The following is a 17,816-nucleotide window of genomic DNA, read 5'->3' as shown; positions in this document are numbered from 1 at the left end:
TCACCAGGTAAAGAGTGCTTCATCACAGTTTGTTCCCATTAAGTAGTCACCCCTCTGATCTCAAGGCTCTTTTCAGAACCAGAAGTTGGCCTTGTGATGTTATTGTGGTTGAGATCTCTGTTTTTCAAATATTATTACACTTCCTCACCCTTTTAAATAAGGTCACACAGTAGTTAAAAAACCTCTGCAGAGAAGTTAACAAAATCCCTCATGACCTGAGAGACAGACTCACAAGGTAAGTCTACAAAAGCATGAAAGCTTCACAACAGTAAGTTTCCATGTGTCTAGGATTTAATAGCTGACCAGTAAACTAGTTTAGGAATGACAACTAGATTAATACAGTTATTGCACTTAGTCCAGAAATTTCTAGAACAGAATTTTTGTGCCATTCTAGGCACATATACCACAAATACATTTATCTCAACTGCAACCTGGTATCACCCTATTTCTGTCCGTCAGGTTAATTCTACAATGGCAACCAAATCTTAGGTGTCATATGAAAAGTGGGAGGAAAAAAAAAAATCAGTCTGCATTTTTACTATGTTTTGTCATCCATTAAAAACTGGAAAGCCACCATGAATTAAAGAGGGTTGAGGATTTCTTCTAATTTAATGAATTCTCTGATCAAGAGTCTTACAGCAGAAGGATGAGTACAAGATAGATCTTTAAGCCCATGCAGATTTTCTAGCTGGAGTTTGTAGCAGCAAAATCACCTGAGAATTCTAAATTTCTGAGTGGGAAAGGCCAGGATCTGTCACCAAACCACATACACTGTGCTGTTAAATATGTGAAAATTGAAGGAAATGAATTTATGAGTAATGACTAAAACTCAGGCAAATGACTGTAAAAGATGTGCTAACACAACAGCCTAAAAGTGAACCTATTTATTCTCCTCTATACTCTCAACAATCCTGAGCAGAGTTGCATACACAAATCCACCTACACGCAACACCAAAAGGACAAGCAGCAGGCCCATGCTGCTATCAGAGAGATTTGTAATCTTAACACTTGGGTTTTCAGTAAATTTGGCCCTGATGTTACCCTTCCAAAAACAACTAACCAAAAAACCAAACCAATAGAAAAGAAGTACTCCAGAATTAGCCTGTAACATCATTAGAACAGTAACAAAATATTCCTTGGCTGTTGCTTATGTTACAGAAACACGGAGGACACGCGATATAGGAATGGGCCCTATGGTTAAAACACTCATGGTCCTAGGACAAAGCTGAGGGAAAGGAAATTAACGTAAAAGCAAAGCAGTAGACAAGATGTCTTTTCTTTTTGATTGGAAGGCAATGTTACAAAGGGATAATTTTATGGGGGAGGGGGGAAGGAGACATTGTAAAAGCATAATTTAACAGTGGCAGTGAAAGGATGAGGAAGGAGACAGTAGCTGAAGATTACGGTTGAAGGCTAGCAGTCGATGGACATAAAACAGAGAAGGCAAAGCAAGCATTCAGAATACTCAGATCATCCTGAGTTCAAGTGGGAGAAAGCAGTCCCAGTGGGGCCAACCCCTTCCTGGGACTGGGGAGCTTCCCACTGCCTAAATGCATGTGTGTGTCCATCTTTGTGTGCGCACACACACGTACAGATGAGAGTGTGAGCCCAGCTCTTCCTCCCCCAGCTCACGTCTTAATGATGATGTCTAGGCGTTTCCATGGCACTTCCCTAGAATGCAGTTCTGCAGTCCATCAGGCTAAATTACAGCACAGAGACAGGCAGATGACTGGATTAAAAAGATGTCAGGGAAGTTCAAGGTTGACATCACAGACAGAATTGGTCTGGAGCTTTCATAATTCAAAAGATACGAGCTATGAAACAACAGCCATGGGAACCCATAATCCTGCAGATCCAGTCAGACCACCATCCAGCTGTTCCTCTAGAGCTGCACCTAACAGCTCCAAGGCTAGCACAGGTTTGTAAAAATGGAACTTGACTTGCTGTTCAAATCTTCTGCCGCAGGTCCTAGAGCAGTTTCTCACAGCTCCCACACACACTAAAGATACTTCATCCAGTGATTCATGTCATAAAATTCAACTTTTAAGTCCCTGTAGGGTTACTTACAATCTTCTTCCTTCCCTAACCAGTTTCAATGCAGCATGCAACCTTCACTTACTTCAGCTCCCACAACCAAATCTCCCAAAGTCTACCAAATCACAAACTCACAAGAAAAATCACAAACTCAAAAGAAAAATAGCCCTTACCTTTGAGCAGCTCTAACTCCCTGCAATTTAGGGAGCTTTCTGCAAAAGCAGCTGCACCTTCTTACCTCTAACCCAGATGATTTTCAGAACAGAAACACCCTTATATAGAGCACAAATATTCCACACCTCCTCTAGTGCCCACTGCTACCTAGAACTGTCCGAGCCCCCCAAGGTAAAGCCTGTGTACCTCCCAGCCTGACATACTCAGAAGAGCCACTGTGCACAGCTCACACAGTCCCATGAGCTGTGCACAACTGACACAGCTAAAGAAAGGTCTCCCAGAGTTGCAAGACAGCTCAAGATACCATTAATACCCCTGTGGTCGCACATGTATCTTAACTAATGAAGAAGTGTTACAAAGTAAGCAGGAAGCAAATAGCTGTGTTTGTTTTCCCATTAGAAGGCAGTTAACAGCCCTTTAAAAACTGACACGAACCCATACTTTAGGGGCAAAATTGTCTGATTTCTGCCACTACTTCAAAAGTAAAGTTGCATTTCCATATATAGTGACTGCACAAATGCTTCTGTAACTTATAAGAAGATGGGTTAGGGAAAACTGTTTAAGCTAGCACAGCTACAAAGCTCTAAGTCCCCTACATCTAAAGAGCAGATACCCCAAGTCTGCCCTAGAATAGTGCCAGGCACATGCCTTTTGTAGCCTATCAAATTTCAGTTAGTTGTGGTCAATGTGCTAAATTCCAGGAAACCACAACTTAGATGTGTTTGGCACAACTGACTGTAAAACATCTGAGCATGCCCATCCTGAAGATCCCTACAGGTCTGGAAGGCAGATAAAACAAAGCAGCAAGACAAGGTCATTCTGGCTTGCAGTTACGAATAAGGATGAACTGAAAGGCACATGCCTCCTTTAGGGTGACCCCACACAATCCAGTCCCTATCTATCCAGATCAAGGGACCTTAAGATCCACTCTATTTCCACTGCTCCCCACAGCTCATGTGCCTGGGCTTCATTCCTCACCTAAAGCAAAAATGGAGAACACTGTGTTCAGGTCTCGCCCTAGCATGCAGCTCAGTCCATGACTTTACAGCTGAAATAGAAGGGTGACCTTAGATTCTAGTCTAGGGAGCACTAGGAATTTTAGGCCTCAGCTCTATCAGTTGGTGGTGTTTCTAATGTTCTGTATTTCACAGCTTTTGACAAAGATGTCTAGAGGATATATTAGTACACCTCAACCTTACAGTTGCAGTAGCTTTAAATCCACATTAGATTATAGATCTGCAATACTTGCTTTCTATTCTATAATGCTACAATGATTTTCTGCACCCGACCTATTTCTTACATCACATAAGAACACCAGGTCAGTTAAAGCTATTGGGACTAGAAAGACAATCCAAAATTGCTCACTGTCTCTCAGATAACCCCTGAATCTCAGACTACCCCCTCTAGCTGGCCCATGCACTGAATGGCAACGCTCTACCAATTAATACTTGTTTTCTTAGTCAAAACACAGAGGTCTGTGGAACTTGGTAGTAGCCTGGATGCTGGTCTGGGAGGAAACGCAGAGCGACAGATTTTTGCCATTGCTTTATCATTTTAGTTTTTAATTAGAAATTACACATGTAGCTGTTTCAGGACAAGTTAAGGATTCAAAGGCAGCCAAAACCTGAGACCTCAGATTGTGTATACAGCTTAATTTTGTCCCTTGCAGATATGGATCTCTATATCACAAGAAGCAGAACACCTACCCGTAATAAGGAAGTCACATGCTTCATGCCCAAGGCTTCGGTGTTGGCAGAAAGGAATTATTCTCCTTGTTTTTCCAACAAATCTCCTGTGTACAATACTGCCATGTGAGAGAGCTGAAGTTAGACAGGCATCCCTAAGTTTGGGATTCTCCAGGTTGAGGGCTATTGCATTTCCAATCTTGCTTCTAGTAGTTAAATAGAACAAAGCAATACCACACTACAGCAATGCCCAAGAAAGGAGAATCAGAGACTGGTGACTGCTTCCATTTCCAGCTGGAGACTCATCAGAAGTAGAGAGAAGATCCCTGAATTTCATGTCATTAAAGGAAAGGTGAAAAAAATGACCACTCATGAGAACAGCTGGGATGGAACATTCAGAACAGTTGAAGTGGGTGTAGCTGATTTGCTACTGTACTAAATCAATATAAATCATTGAAAAACACTACAGCCAAGAGCTTCCAACAGCTGGAACCCCTTATTCAATTAATAAATGAAAAATTAGGAAACATTATCTAAAATATAAAAGATACATATGAAGAGGGTGATAATTATAGCAAGCGTTGTCAGATGGTAATAGTTAGTACAATTTTGCTTAGAAAAACAAGCCAACAACCATCTCCTCAGACAACAACCCAGAGCAGTTACTCTGCGTGAGCAGGTATTTATCTGTACCAGCACAGGCTGACAAAATGTAATAAAAGTCTGAAGTGAAGGTGGAATCCAGCAATTTGGTACTGGAGCAAGTGGATTAAGAGCCACATTAACACTTTTCTGCAACACAAGAGTTGTGAACTTAATCCTGGCACTTTTATGTGCATTTCTGTCCATAAATAACTTCTCAAACTCCTTGAACACTGGTCCCTAAAAACAGACGATCTCCTCCCTTATTTGAAGAGATTTGCTTAATCAGATGTAACAGCCATTTATTTCTCAAGTCTAAACCCAATTATTAAACCATTTTCTAGTACCAAGGCACACCAAGCACTGGGGTAATAGGGACAAAACCCATAAACAACATCGGTGCTGCGGGTACGACCAGCTCAGATGCTGCGAGCACATGCTGCCCTCTCCTGGCACATCATTTCCTCTCCCAACCTTCTGTGCCGTAACCCACTACAGAGAACACAAAAACAGGGTTTTGCCCAGATCTATCCAGTCAGAGGCTTTTTCATGCCTCCAAGAATGCAGCCCAATTTCCTCTTGCACACACAATGTACCAGACTGTAAACCCAAAGGCAACATCAAAGCATTACAGGACAGGAAGGAGCTCCCAGCTGCTGGCAGGAGAGGTCCCAGCCTAAGGCCTGGCCATGCCCTACTGTTCTTCTCCAGCAGCTGGACAGAGCATGTCCACCCACCACCTTTCCTGGCTGTAGTCCATGCATTTGATTCCAGACAGATGAGCTAGCAGCCTGCTTCTGGTCCAGCTGGGCAGCTGGGGAGCTGTCATCGTTATGTCACACTGATCACACACTCAAGTGTGTGCACCCTTGAGTGAATTAAAATGAAAGGGAGAAGCAGAGAGTGAAAGAAAGCACTTTGGCAGTTTCACAGGAGATGAGGGTCAAGGCATGACATTGTCACCAGCTCAACTGGAAGGGCAAATACTCCCCAGTTCTCACCCATACGCAGGAGTGGATGCCTCTCCGAGCCCTCTGTCAGGAATCGCCTCAAAGCTATGACGCCTGTCCAAGCCTTCACTGCCCTCAGGATACCAGTGAGTGTTCCTGAACCAGGCAGGGCTTCTGAACTATTTGGACCAAGACACAGCTCATTCACAGGGGAAGCAAACTGCTAAGAAATGCAGGCCACTCTAGTAACTTTACAGGATTTAGGAGTAGGTCTAAGAAATGCCAAGACTTCCCCAGAGGCTCTCAGTTTTGTTTACAGTTATGACTGGAAGTCATGCATAAATGAACTCATGGCTATGTCCCTGAACCTGAAAAAGGACATCGAGCTACTCAGCACTGCACAAGTAAGAGCTGGGGACAGGCTGGAACCAAAACCAGAAACAAAGACCCTTTACACAACTTACAGCATAGCTCCTAACAAAACAAAACCCTTTTGACCTATAGCAGCAGAGGCACCTCACAAGGCAGAGCAAGCGGATGGCAGGCATTTCTCTTGGCACAGCAACGCTCTCCTTGCAGAAAAATACAGCATTATTCTCCTTTTTGCTGTACAATAAAGATGACTTCCCAAGGGAAAAAAGCTTGCAATATCTAAGCCCTGCCAAGTCCTTCTGTACATATTAACTTGAGAGCTGCTGTTGACCTTCATTCTTGCGCTACAGCACAGCATTTTTCCCCTTTTTTTCCCCCAAACAAACAGCTGTGTTACCTTAAATATGATAGCAATGGGAATATCTTCTGACAGAGTGTTGTGCCTCAGGTAAAATCTTCCTTGTTTCACAACCATATTTGTTCTGCTCTTCTTCTCATGAGTGGAACTGAAGTTAAAATAAAAATAATACTATGTCCAACAGAGTGTTTGCACTGACTCCTAGAATCTTTTGTATAGAACTTAGCAAGCTTGAACAATCTTTCAGCTGAATGAATCTCACTTTCTCCTCTTTTAAAGATTACATTAAACCAGCCAGAGATCAGCCTGTAACTCCAAGATAATAGGGTGTTATCACCTGTGCTGGGGACTATTTGGCGTATTTGACTTGAGCAAGTAGAAGTCTGTACTTTTTGAAATCATCTTTGCATGCTTTTACAATCAATTTTGATGTAACCAGCAAGGTCTAAGTGTGAACAAGTACTGCAGCAACAGTGGTAATGACATAACAGTACTTGGTGGTACTGCTGGTAACCTCATCCAGGCTTACTGGGAGACAGTAGTTAGAAGAGACATGAGAGGCCTCTGGAGAAGAAAAAACAGCCCTCATACTGAACAGTGAAAAGCACCATTATTATACCAGAATGCAGCTTAAAAAATAAGAAGCAACCAACCAAAGGCTGAACAAAATAGAAACAAAACTTGATCAAGGAGGAAAGGCCAAATTTAGACTACCTTGCCATTTTCAGTAATTTGTGTAGTACAAAAATATTTGCTTCCTCCTCAGCTGCCTTTGCCTTTAAAAGTTTTTATGCCAATTTTATGTAGAGAGGCAAACAAAAGGTTACATCCAATTTCCACTGCAGTAGCTTCATGTTACTTGCAGCAAACTGAGACCAAACACCATCACTTAGGAAGTGCACTTTGCTATATTAAAAATTAGAACTTGCTTTTCCTAATCTGGGATGAATCCTGGAACACATGAGCAACTCTCACTGATTTCTGTGGGAATACTATACTATTTAGGGATTGAAGTTTTAGCATACAAAATGACAGTAGCTAGACAGGAGCACTGAATGTCTACAGCTTTTTCTAGTTAAACTACACTAGGAAAAAAACTCCACAGCTATTTAAACTACAACAATGAAGTTCTAAAGCTTTGGGTTTATCTCCTTTATGTAATGGTTGGAATTTATCATACCTGGTAACAGAAGCACCAACTGTGCCTTTTCTATCAGCTTCCACAATGATTCTGTTTTTGGATAACTGCTCTTGAATAAGAATGACTTTCTCTACACCTTTGACAATGAAATAGCCACCTAGTTAATAGAAAAGAAATATTTTGCATGTCAGTACCCTTGCACCTTACTTGTCTCCTCCAATACGCCTTTGAATATAAATTATTAGAAAGTAAACCATAAGTACACAATGGGAGAGTAAATTCTCCCTTAAAAAAGTAATGGACAAACTTGACAGATAAAACCCAAAGAAGTCGCTTGTTATAAATCTTCATCTCCTCTCTACATATCAAATATTACCATGTAACATGTAACACTTTATTCTTGCTTTACAGAAGGCAATAACAAATGAGAGTTCCCACTCTGGAGGACATCATACTCCACTCTTCCCTGATCTGTTTAATTTTCAATGAATGAACTCCATCTTTTTTCTCATATAACACATCACTGTACAACACTACATACAAATTTCAAAATAAAATACTCAAAATGTTGGTGCATTGTTTTTTGCGGTTGAAAATTGTCTGCAAATACCAACTATTCATGTACTCAACCAAAAGCCTAACAATTTCTTTCAGTTGCAAGCACACACTTGAGACTTCCACAAAGACTTCATGACGGCAAGAAACGTACCAAAGGGGTATTTCTTTGCTGTAAAAGATTTAAAACTCAAAGTACAGATGGAAAAAAAAAGAACATGAGTGAAAATGTACCTGGATCTAACGGGCACTCATTTAGTTTGGCAAATTCTGCTGGAGTTTTCCCAGTAAGTACACAATTGGAGCTACGCAGCATTATAGGCATTCTGCAAGAAAACCAGTTACAATTTTACTTCAGACTCAAGACAGAAAAATATGAATAGTCAAATTCAGAACAAAAATGATGCTGAACAGACTGAAAAAAACACATTTAAGGTCATCAGAACTCATGCATGCTGTGATTTGTGAGCAGGTTTTCATTTAAGCCCACCTTATTTCATAGAACATGGAACAGAAGAGAGACCCAAAACTGGACACCTACAAGCAGAAACCACAGACTTCCTATTTAATTGTATGCAGCTACTCAGGCATCCTGACAAGCAGGGCCACCAAGGCCAATGATAACTGGTGCAAAGATTCCTGGTCCCCAAAATGGTCTGCAGTGAAGAACATGCCACTGCAGATGAACTGTTACCAATTTTTATTAGATAAAGTTAGTTCATAACTCATTTCCCACACAGGAATGACACCTTCTGGCTGCAGAGAGATAGTGCCTCTAATTCATAACCTAAGCATGAAGGCTCCCCAGTGTTAGCTCTGATTTCTCTGGTGACCTAGCAGAGAAGCCTGCAAGCAAGCATTTCGTGAAGCAACGTGTGGTGGAAAGATATTCCAAGAAATTAAAAACAAATTCAATGCTTAGGGAAGCAAAAAAAAAAGAGAAACTAAAGATGCCCAGGCTGAATGTGAGGCAAAACTTCTTTACCACGAGAACAGTCAAAGAGAGGAAAAGCTGCACAGGGAAGCTGGGCAGTCTCCATTCATGGATGTCTTCAGGACCTGACAGGATGAAGCACTGAGCAACCTGGTTTGATCACAGAGCTGACCCATTTCGAGAAGGAAGCTATACTAGAGGCTGAGCAGGAGACTGTACTCTTTCAACCCAAATTATTCTATCACCCAGTGATAAATCAGGAAATGTTCACTTTCAATTTGGCTTATTCAACAACTAACCAGCAATGATTTTGCAGTTATTATTGAAAAGTGTACTTTTATAGTCAGCTTCATAATGCACCTTTTCACAGATTTTTGAGAGAGAAAAACTGTGCTCTCTTTCAAAAGCTATTTCCAAAGAGAAAGCTGTATTTTGCATAAGATAAAGAGTTTACCACTACATCTACCAAAAAACCTCCATGCCCCTTAGCCTCTTCTACAAAAAAGCTGGCTTTTGATCCAGTTTACAGAATTTCCCTCCTTGGTGGACAGCCTTTGTAAGACCTGTGTTCCAAATCTTTTCTAAGACAGATGTTGACAAAAATTATTCATGAGTTCTACTATACAACTATTTTCAACCTTTGAGATTTTTCATTCAAATTTACTTCAACAAAAAACACAATTAGGCTATATTTCTTCTATTTAAATCTTATAAATCATTTTAATTTCTTTGCTGTTTTCATATTCTTATATCTTAAAAGAAAACTGATGAACTCAAATTCCGTATTTCTGCAGAGTAAAAAAAACTATCTTGTCACCATATTTCACTGAGAAAGTGGGGAGACAAAAATGCTGCTAGCAAGAATTTTTCTTGCTACTCTCTAAGTCCATGGGATACTTTTCTCTCTCACAGAAGATATTTGCAGAGTTTATAAACCATGAACACCTGCGACCTTGCTGAGCTTTGTTTATAGTACAGTAGGAAAACATTTTGACAATGGATGTTTTAGGATTTTAGCCAATCACCCCAAGGGGGGTGGCTGATCCTTTGTCCCATTAGACTATGAAGAAAAAAGTCTATAAAAGAGTTTGTAAAATAATTAAATAAATCAGTCTTGCTGCACAATTCCTGCCTGTTGGATTCTCTCCTCCTCCCTACAGCTGCGGGATATGGTAATATTTACTGCGCTAATAAGAAAGTACTTCCTAGAGATAAGAAGCTTCATATGACAAGCAAAATCTTCTATCACATGCAATAAGAGCTTAATGCATTGGCTGTTTATATCAGAAACAGGAAGCAGTTGGCATAAGGTAACTCAAAATGGAATACTCAAATGCCATTTCTGAAAACTCCAATGAAACATCCGTCCCAATCTGAACTGCATGTCCAACAAGAGCACTGGCCAAAGGAACAAGTATAATACTAGGGATAGATGAGGAAAATTATTTCCCATGGAAATAATAATTGGGTATCAACAGTTTTTAACAGCAAAAAACTTTTTGCATGTATGCCCTTAAAGCCAGTCTTAATAATGTAACTTTAATTTTTAACCAAACCAATTTTAAATGAAAGTTTAACTTGTGCAGCAGAACTAATGCTTGCTTTACTGGTTTTACCATCCACCTTCTACAGATGCTACTCTACATATTATGTATGAAAGACTGAGTAATTCGGCTACAAAGCAAATATGCCTGACTTCATTTTACAATAATGTGACTTCCAGCTCCAGGCATGCATTTTCCTCTGGTTTTCTATCAGTAGAATCACAGACAACATTCATCCTTATACCCATCCTTCTTTGGAGGGAGACATTATCAGAAGCTTTTGCAAAACAAAATCTTAGAAGCTAAAAATCCTGTACAGCTGTTTATGAAGATTTGCCCACTCATGGCTTCTTTTAACAAGGAAGCAAGGTTGGCCTGCATCTGTTCTGCAGTAAGAACTCTTCCCAGCATGGCAGCAAATGAAAACTGACAGCAGAAGCTGAGCACGTGGTGTCTCACCTGCCAATGGGTAACGCATTGCGGATGATCCTCTGGCTGCCTCGGGTGTATTCAATATCCACGGTAATCGGCGCAGAATAGGTCATGTCCCGCAGGCGGCACTGAAAGGACAACAGGCACACGGTCAGGTGGTGACTTCAAGCTGAAGAATCTCTCTTAAAATATCCTGTGTTTGCCCTGTATCCTGTAAATCATCACAAAGAAATGCAGCAAAGCAAAGCTTCAGCAAGATCTTCATGGTACCTGAAGAACGTGTGACACTCTCCTGTCTAAAAATCCAGATACAATTACTATGATTTTCAAAAGCAGCCAGCAGATCTGTGCCTTGAGAAGACAGCACTGCAGAGCATAACTTCTAAACTCTCTAATTAAACAAACAGGTCTAATTAAACAAACAGGTCTAATCAGCAGAGCTGACACAAACACCACAGTGTGTCTGAGCAGTGCTCAGCTCGAGGACATTTCTATATGCATTCTCAATAGCTGAAGAGTTGTGCTGCCATATGAATTCTGACAGGATGGAAAAGCACAAGATTGAGAGAGACACCGTGCTACCTTATTAGAAGAATGAGCAAACCTCACTGTATGGTACTGTTTCTAAAGATGACTTACTGAAGGCTCACTACAGAATCACTTCCTGTGAAGACTCCCAGAATTTGTCTGCAAATTCCTTGGAGCCCAAGGGAAGCAGAATAAACACATCTAGGCCATTAGATATCTCAAGGCTCAATCATTTCTAATCCAACCTTTCCGATCTGCTCTCCCCAGCCTCACTGTAAGAGGTTGCCAGCCCTTAAGGTGTTGTGTATCTTCATGCAAGACAGGCCTTACTGCATTTGCTGAACACAACAGAGCAACTCACAGCAGGTCATTCGTGACCTCACTGAGCATGCCTTACCTTTCAGCTCCAGGATTACAGGTTTAACAGTATTCAGACTTGCATATTTATGGTTCTGCAGTCTTTCAGTGTACTGATTATGTACTAATAAAAGGCAATTAAGATTGTGCTGTGCATTGAAGATGCAACTGTATAGAAAAATACAGCTCAAGAATCATCACAAACTGGACGCTCCTCCTCTCCACATTACAAAGTAAAGCACTTCTCTAGCAATAAAATATTGATGTGCACCAGCAGCTTTCAAGCTGTGCCATGCAGAAAACTAGGTGCCATTCTGCTCCCAGCAACTATATCCAATTTAAAAGTAACTGAGAATATTTCCATATTCTAATTACTTTAAATTCATCTGTATGAACAGTTCAGGAAACTCCTGTAAGGACTGGAGGAGAAAGAGTTAGACAGCCTCTTTAGTACTACCCGGGAAAAAAAGGCCTTGGGATTCTCTGTGTGTGCTTTTTTAACACAAGACACAGATATAAAATACAAATTACAATGTAATATTCCAGCATGTGTATTTTTGCATCACCTTCCTTGAGGTAACTTCTAACTATAGACACTTGAAGGTAAAAGACAGGCATGACTTGATACATACTCAGACCTTTATAAAAATCTGATCATTTTAGGTGGTTTTGGGAAGGAATTTTAAAGCCTTCAACAGAGAAATATAACGGCAGACTCCTAACTATCCAACCCTTTTCTTTTTTCCAACTGCGCCCTGGCTTGACCTGAGCAGCATCCTATTTAAGAAAATAACTGTGGCCTCCATGTGTGTACAGCACACTGAAAATAAAGAGAAGCATTTATTTTGCCTTCCTCTGCATATACAGTCACTTCAGCTATAAAGTAAGGAGGCATTTTAATACCTGAATTCCGGAATATGAGTTGTTGGCCACTAACAACTTTTTGCATGCAGTTTCATTCATATGAAAGAAATCTTTCCTGTTGCATTTTGTGCACATTCACATCTACTGATTTAACGTTAGCTACACATTTGTGAGATGCAGCAACTATCACATATGACATCTGGCTGAATTAATGGCTTTATTTCAAAGCTTTCCATCAAACCAAGTGAGATTTGAGTCAGGTCACTGGAAACAGAAAGTGGCTATGCCCAAGTGGCAGCCACTGGACAGCCGGTTCTTACAGAATTCCTCCAAAGCACACAATGTATCTCATGATGAGATGACAAAAAAGACATTTCAACTTCAAGTATTAAGTGGATATAGCAAGGAAAAAAGCATCTGATACGTGAACTGTTATGACGTTGACAACAGGCTGTATGCAGGTAAATGAGTGCAAGTTCCAAGCACAGTTCCCCCTTCAGAGGCCAAAAAGAGGTGGTCACTACCTCTGTTGCAGTGGTATAAATCTCAAAGCACAGTAGCAGGAGAGAAATACTGTGTTCCTGAGCACTCTGAAGAGAACTGGATGGCTATAGGTACATGAAAGCATCCTAAAAAGTTCAAAGGTTATGTTAGTTTATGGCTTTCTCATACATACAGAAGCTACCTGATATCCCATTGGTCAAAACCAATGAGCCGTTCTGATTTCAATCACAGCAGCATCGGGCCTCCAACATACATCTTTATTCCAGAAGTACACAGTCCATTTGTTAACCTACATGCCTACAGCACTGCAATGAAATTAAATATACTCCCCATAAGGCTAATGTTCCTCTGCAGCTTCTTGTAATTTTAACAATTTCCATCCGTTTCTGCTTAAAGTTTCCATGTCTGCTTTCTGAACCAGACTTAAAAAGTACAAGCAAAAAATCAGATATACATTCCCAAAGAAGACTGGAAGGGAAACAGAGACTGAAGTGACCTATGGTGCAGACAGCAGCAAAGCTAATATTAAAAAGAAGTTAATAAAAATATTGAAGCACCCTACATTATGGCATGAAGACTTCAGCTCTGTCATAAGGAGAGCCACAAGATTAAGCAAGAGAAGTACTTTTCACTCCTTTCATGCAAACCCACTCAAATTCAGCTAACACGAAGCACTGAATACTGCAAAAAAACCCCAATTTAAAATAAAATTTAAATGCTTTATTCCATGATGTTTCAATCTCTGAGGCTTCTTTTTACAGTGATGGTGGAATGCACTGCACTACCTAATGTAACATGCATGTACTCAAAATTACATGCAGCTATTATCCAAGACATTCCCAAGATAAAAAAACCAAACAGGACAGATGCAAACATCAATACCTCATGAGGTGATACAGGTCGTGTCACATTGAAGCTTTCTTCCACATCTGGAGTACCCACATAGATATTGAGGTACCTGTAATACAGTTTCAAAATAAGCAATGAGGCAGATATTTTTTAGGCAACCTGAAGGAAGCAAAATTTTACATACACTAAAAAATGAAGTTACTTTGATGAACACAAGCTGATTAATAACAAGCAATGATTCTTCCCAAAGTAACTCATTGTAGTTGAGTTGTGGTCTAATTAGTTAAAATTTAGCCTGCATGTGGAATAAACCTTTAAATCTTCCCATCTTTCCTTACATAAAGTAAGAGAAAAGTAATAGAAAATATCCTCCTGATTTACACCTACGCAAGTGCCTATAAACAATTTATAGCTGATAACAAACCCATGAGATAGTACTCATGCAGCTACTGATGTGGAAATCATCTCATGCTTACTTCAGGTACCACATTGGGTCGGCATCACTTGTAACTTTTTCATTGGCCTTCATGATTTTCTTTATCTGGAGGAGAAAAATAACAAAATGGAACCACGTGTCTTTTCTGAGTGCTAAGAGCCACCCTCCTTCCCCCAACAGAGCCTACCTCAACATTGATGAAATAGTTGAATGAGTCTATGTGCTGCTTCACCAGCCCTTTCACCTGAAAAACACACACATGCAGCAAATAAAATCAGCTTCAATAACATTAATCACACAAGGCAGAAATTAGGATGTAAGCATTTATAATGACTTTTGGATAACTGTGTTAATTCTTTCAGTTGACAAACTTCTGGGAAGTGGCTGGACAATCATTCTGGCTCTACACTACATTTCCAAGTTCACACCAGAGCTGTCATATAAAGAGCATGGATAGGGTCTCTGAGTGCCAGTAAAACAGGAAAATAATCTGGAAACATTACATATATACAGCATGGATTGAGAACAACCATACAAAAATGCAAACCTCTAGGAGGATGTCTCCACAAAATAATCTGTAAGTTAATCAAGAAAACAATCTATGGAATTAGTCTATTGATAACTGCAGAGAACTAAAAGAAAGGCAAACTCCACAGAAAAGTGAGGACAGATATTCTGGGAAACAGTATCAGTACAGATATCAGTAAAAGCTAGAAGAGAGGAATGTAAAGTTAGAAAGGAATTAAGTATTCACACCATGAAATGAGTGTGTAGCACTAACCTTCAGAAATGCTGGAAGAAGCCTCCATTTTTCCTGAAAACAAAAAACAGTCTGAAATATCTTTCCAAGGATAAACAAACATCTAAGATGTTTGAGCTTTTTTGTCTGCATCTTTTATTATTGCTGTTTTTTAAACAGTAACATAGTTTAAAATCAGATCCATTTAGAAAAAAAAATTAAGATTGTCTAAAGCCAACAGAGATGGATAAAAATTACCTGGATCACCTTAGTAAACCCTATGTGCAGTATTTATTCAGGATGCAATGGCACACTGCCTTTCCTAAGACCAACTTACATGAAAATATATTTTCTTAGAAAGTTCCTTAACACCATGTCCTCATTTAAGATCAACTTTTTTGGTTTTGTTAACACAGTAAATTATATTCCTAGAAAGGGAAGATTTCCTACAACTTGCACTTTACAAAACACATGAAAGAAGCTCAGTCTTGGAAGCAACACTTGTAGATACAAGTCTCTGTAACACTTAGTAGGACCCTAAATCCTACAAAGATTTAGCAAAAGTACTGACAAGTGCTAAGTATATCAAGGTTCCTGCAATTTCTCCCCTATTTCTAATCGTCAGTGATCACAGGGAACACCTCCTTACATCAGCCCCACTTTCTTCTACCACGGCAGTGCAAAAGCTTGCATGTATCTCTGGCTAGAGACAAAATCCTCTTACTTAGGATGAGTGTCCCCAGTTCTCATACGCTTCTCCATCTACTGCCACTTAAAAATACTACAAAATGAATAACCAAAAAACCCTGTAAAAAGTTGTTAGTTTTCTTATATCCACAGAAATGTTGATAGTCCTCTTGGTTTTCAACCTTCACTGCTGTTGTTAATCTACTAATCTTGCCTGTGATCCCAATTTAACATCTAATAATGACAAAGCCAATGCAGTAAGAAGACACACATGCAGTACGGTGTAGCTTTTACTACTGGTTCCCCGTGGTTTATATGCAGTCGTGTTTACAGTCTGGGAAGCTGAAGAGCACTTGATTTCAGGTTTTTATGATTTAAATGTTATGTCTAAAAAAGGGCGTTTAATCTGTTAAACAGCAATGCAATTAAACTGATGACCTAGGGATGAGACTAATGATTTTAATCTTAAGTAAATATTTCAAGGCCAGGCTGGATGGGGCATTGGGCAACTTGGTGTAGCGGGAGGTGTCCCTGCCACGGCAGAGGGGATGGAAAGACATAAGCTGGTCCACCCCAGACCATTCTGACTCTGTGCGCCGGACACAGGCCTTCACATCCCGGGAACGGGACGGCACCTCAGGAGGCCGAGCCCGGGTTCATCACGGGCTGCTCAGGGGCAGCTCGGACCAGACAAACCCCCGCCCCCACAAACACACACCCCCCGAGAGGCGCACCACGGGCAGGGGGGAACTCCACGTGTGCGCGGGCAGGAGACTCCTTCCACCCCAGCCCAGCCCACCCCAGCCGCGCTCCGGGAGAGCCCGAGGCGCGCCCGGCCGCTGGCCCCGCTGACCTCCACCGTGTTGACCGGGGCTGCCGCCTGCTCCGGGGTCAGCGCGCCGAGACCCAGCGCCTCCATCGCCGCCCGGCCCCCGCGCACCGCGGCGCTGCAGCCCAGCGCGTCCCCCCGCGCACCGGCGCGGCGCACGAAGGTTCCGGCCCCGCGCAGCCCGAGAGAGCCGAGCGCTGAGGACGGCCAGGCCCTGCAGCCCGCCCCTCCCGATGCCCTGCAGCCCGCCCCTCCCGATGCCCGGCCCCTCCCGATGCCCTGCAGCCCGCCCCTCCCGATGCCCTGCAGCCCGCCCCTCCCGATGCCCGGCCCCTCCCGATGCCCTGCAGCCCGCCCCTCCCGGTGCCCGGCCCCTCCCGGTGCCCTGCAGCCCGCCCCTCCCGATGCCCTGCAGCCCGCCCCTCCCGGTGCCCTGCAGCCCGCCCTCCCGATGCCCTGCAGCCCGCCCCTCCCGGTGCCCGGCCCCTCCCGATGCCCTGCAGCCCGCCCCTCCCGGTGCCCGGCCCCTCCCGATGCCCTGCAGCCCGCCCCTCCCGGTGCCCGGCCCCTGCCGGGGCACTGCGGACCTGACAGCGCCCGGGTGTCCCCCTAAATCCCCGAGCCGGTCACCGCCCCCCTCGCCGGGGCAGCCGGGGGGCCAGGAGGCGGCAGAGACACGGAGCAGTTGGGCTTTAAAAGGCTTCCCTGCAGTTTCAGCGTGTAAAGCAACTTGGGGCATAAGCTTTTAGCATGTTTATTATTAATGCCGCCTTCTGATCTTGGATGCTGTAGCTGAATCACCTACAAATTTATTTGTTTTCCTTTACAAGGGTCGGTGCTATAGAGACACCAAAATCCCAGTCAAATAGGGAGCTACTCATCTGTCCCAGTTCAAAATGAAACAATAAGCACTTGTAATCTTTGCAGATTCCTGTAGCAGTAAGTTTTTGGAGATATAGATGTAGATACATATGTGTATATAGTAATAATTGATAAGTTTTAAAAACAGAGTGTGAAAACAGACCCACACACGTCTGCTGCGGCTGTTTCCATATGAGTAACATTCACGGGGCTGGGGCTGGGCTCCACCCACCCCGGCCACTAAGGCCCCTACCCTAAAGAGGAGTAACATTTTCAGACTACTTCCATTTGGTTTCCTTCCTGAAGGGCAGAGTCAGTGTAGATTTTTTTCAATACATGGC

General features: G+C 42.1%; 1 protein-coding gene across 2 annotated transcripts in view; it reads right to left on the bottom strand.

The window, feature by feature from the left end:
* POLR3B (RNA polymerase III subunit B) overlaps positions 1–16,808 on the bottom strand; it is a 72,767-nt gene extending 55,959 nt beyond the window's left edge. For both annotated transcript variants that reach the window (XM_082279553.1, XM_082279554.1), the window contains exons 1-9: positions 16,639–16,808; positions 15,141–15,173; positions 14,547–14,603; positions 14,400–14,464; positions 13,957–14,032; positions 10,849–10,949; positions 8,146–8,237; positions 7,396–7,513; positions 6,255–6,363 (exon numbers count right to left, since the gene is read on the bottom strand). In XM_082279553.1, coding sequence (XP_082135679.1) covers positions 6,255–6,363; positions 7,396–7,513; positions 8,146–8,237; positions 10,849–10,949; positions 13,957–14,032; positions 14,400–14,464; positions 14,547–14,603; positions 15,141–15,173; positions 16,639–16,704 — 717 coding nt within the window. In that variant the 5' untranslated portion in view covers positions 16,705–16,808. The remainder of the gene's footprint in view (positions 1–6,254; positions 6,364–7,395; positions 7,514–8,145; positions 8,238–10,848; positions 10,950–13,956; positions 14,033–14,399; positions 14,465–14,546; positions 14,604–15,140; positions 15,174–16,638) is intronic.
* Positions 16,809–17,816: the final 1,008 nt, after the last annotated feature.

This window comes from Coloeus monedula (genome assembly GCF_965178545.1).
Source record: "Coloeus monedula genome assembly, chromosome: 4".
Taxonomy (NCBI): Eukaryota; Metazoa; Chordata; class Aves; order Passeriformes; family Corvidae; genus Coloeus; species Coloeus monedula.
The sequence above is the reverse complement of the archived record's forward strand: the minus strand, read 5'-3'. Positions and strand labels throughout refer to the sequence as shown.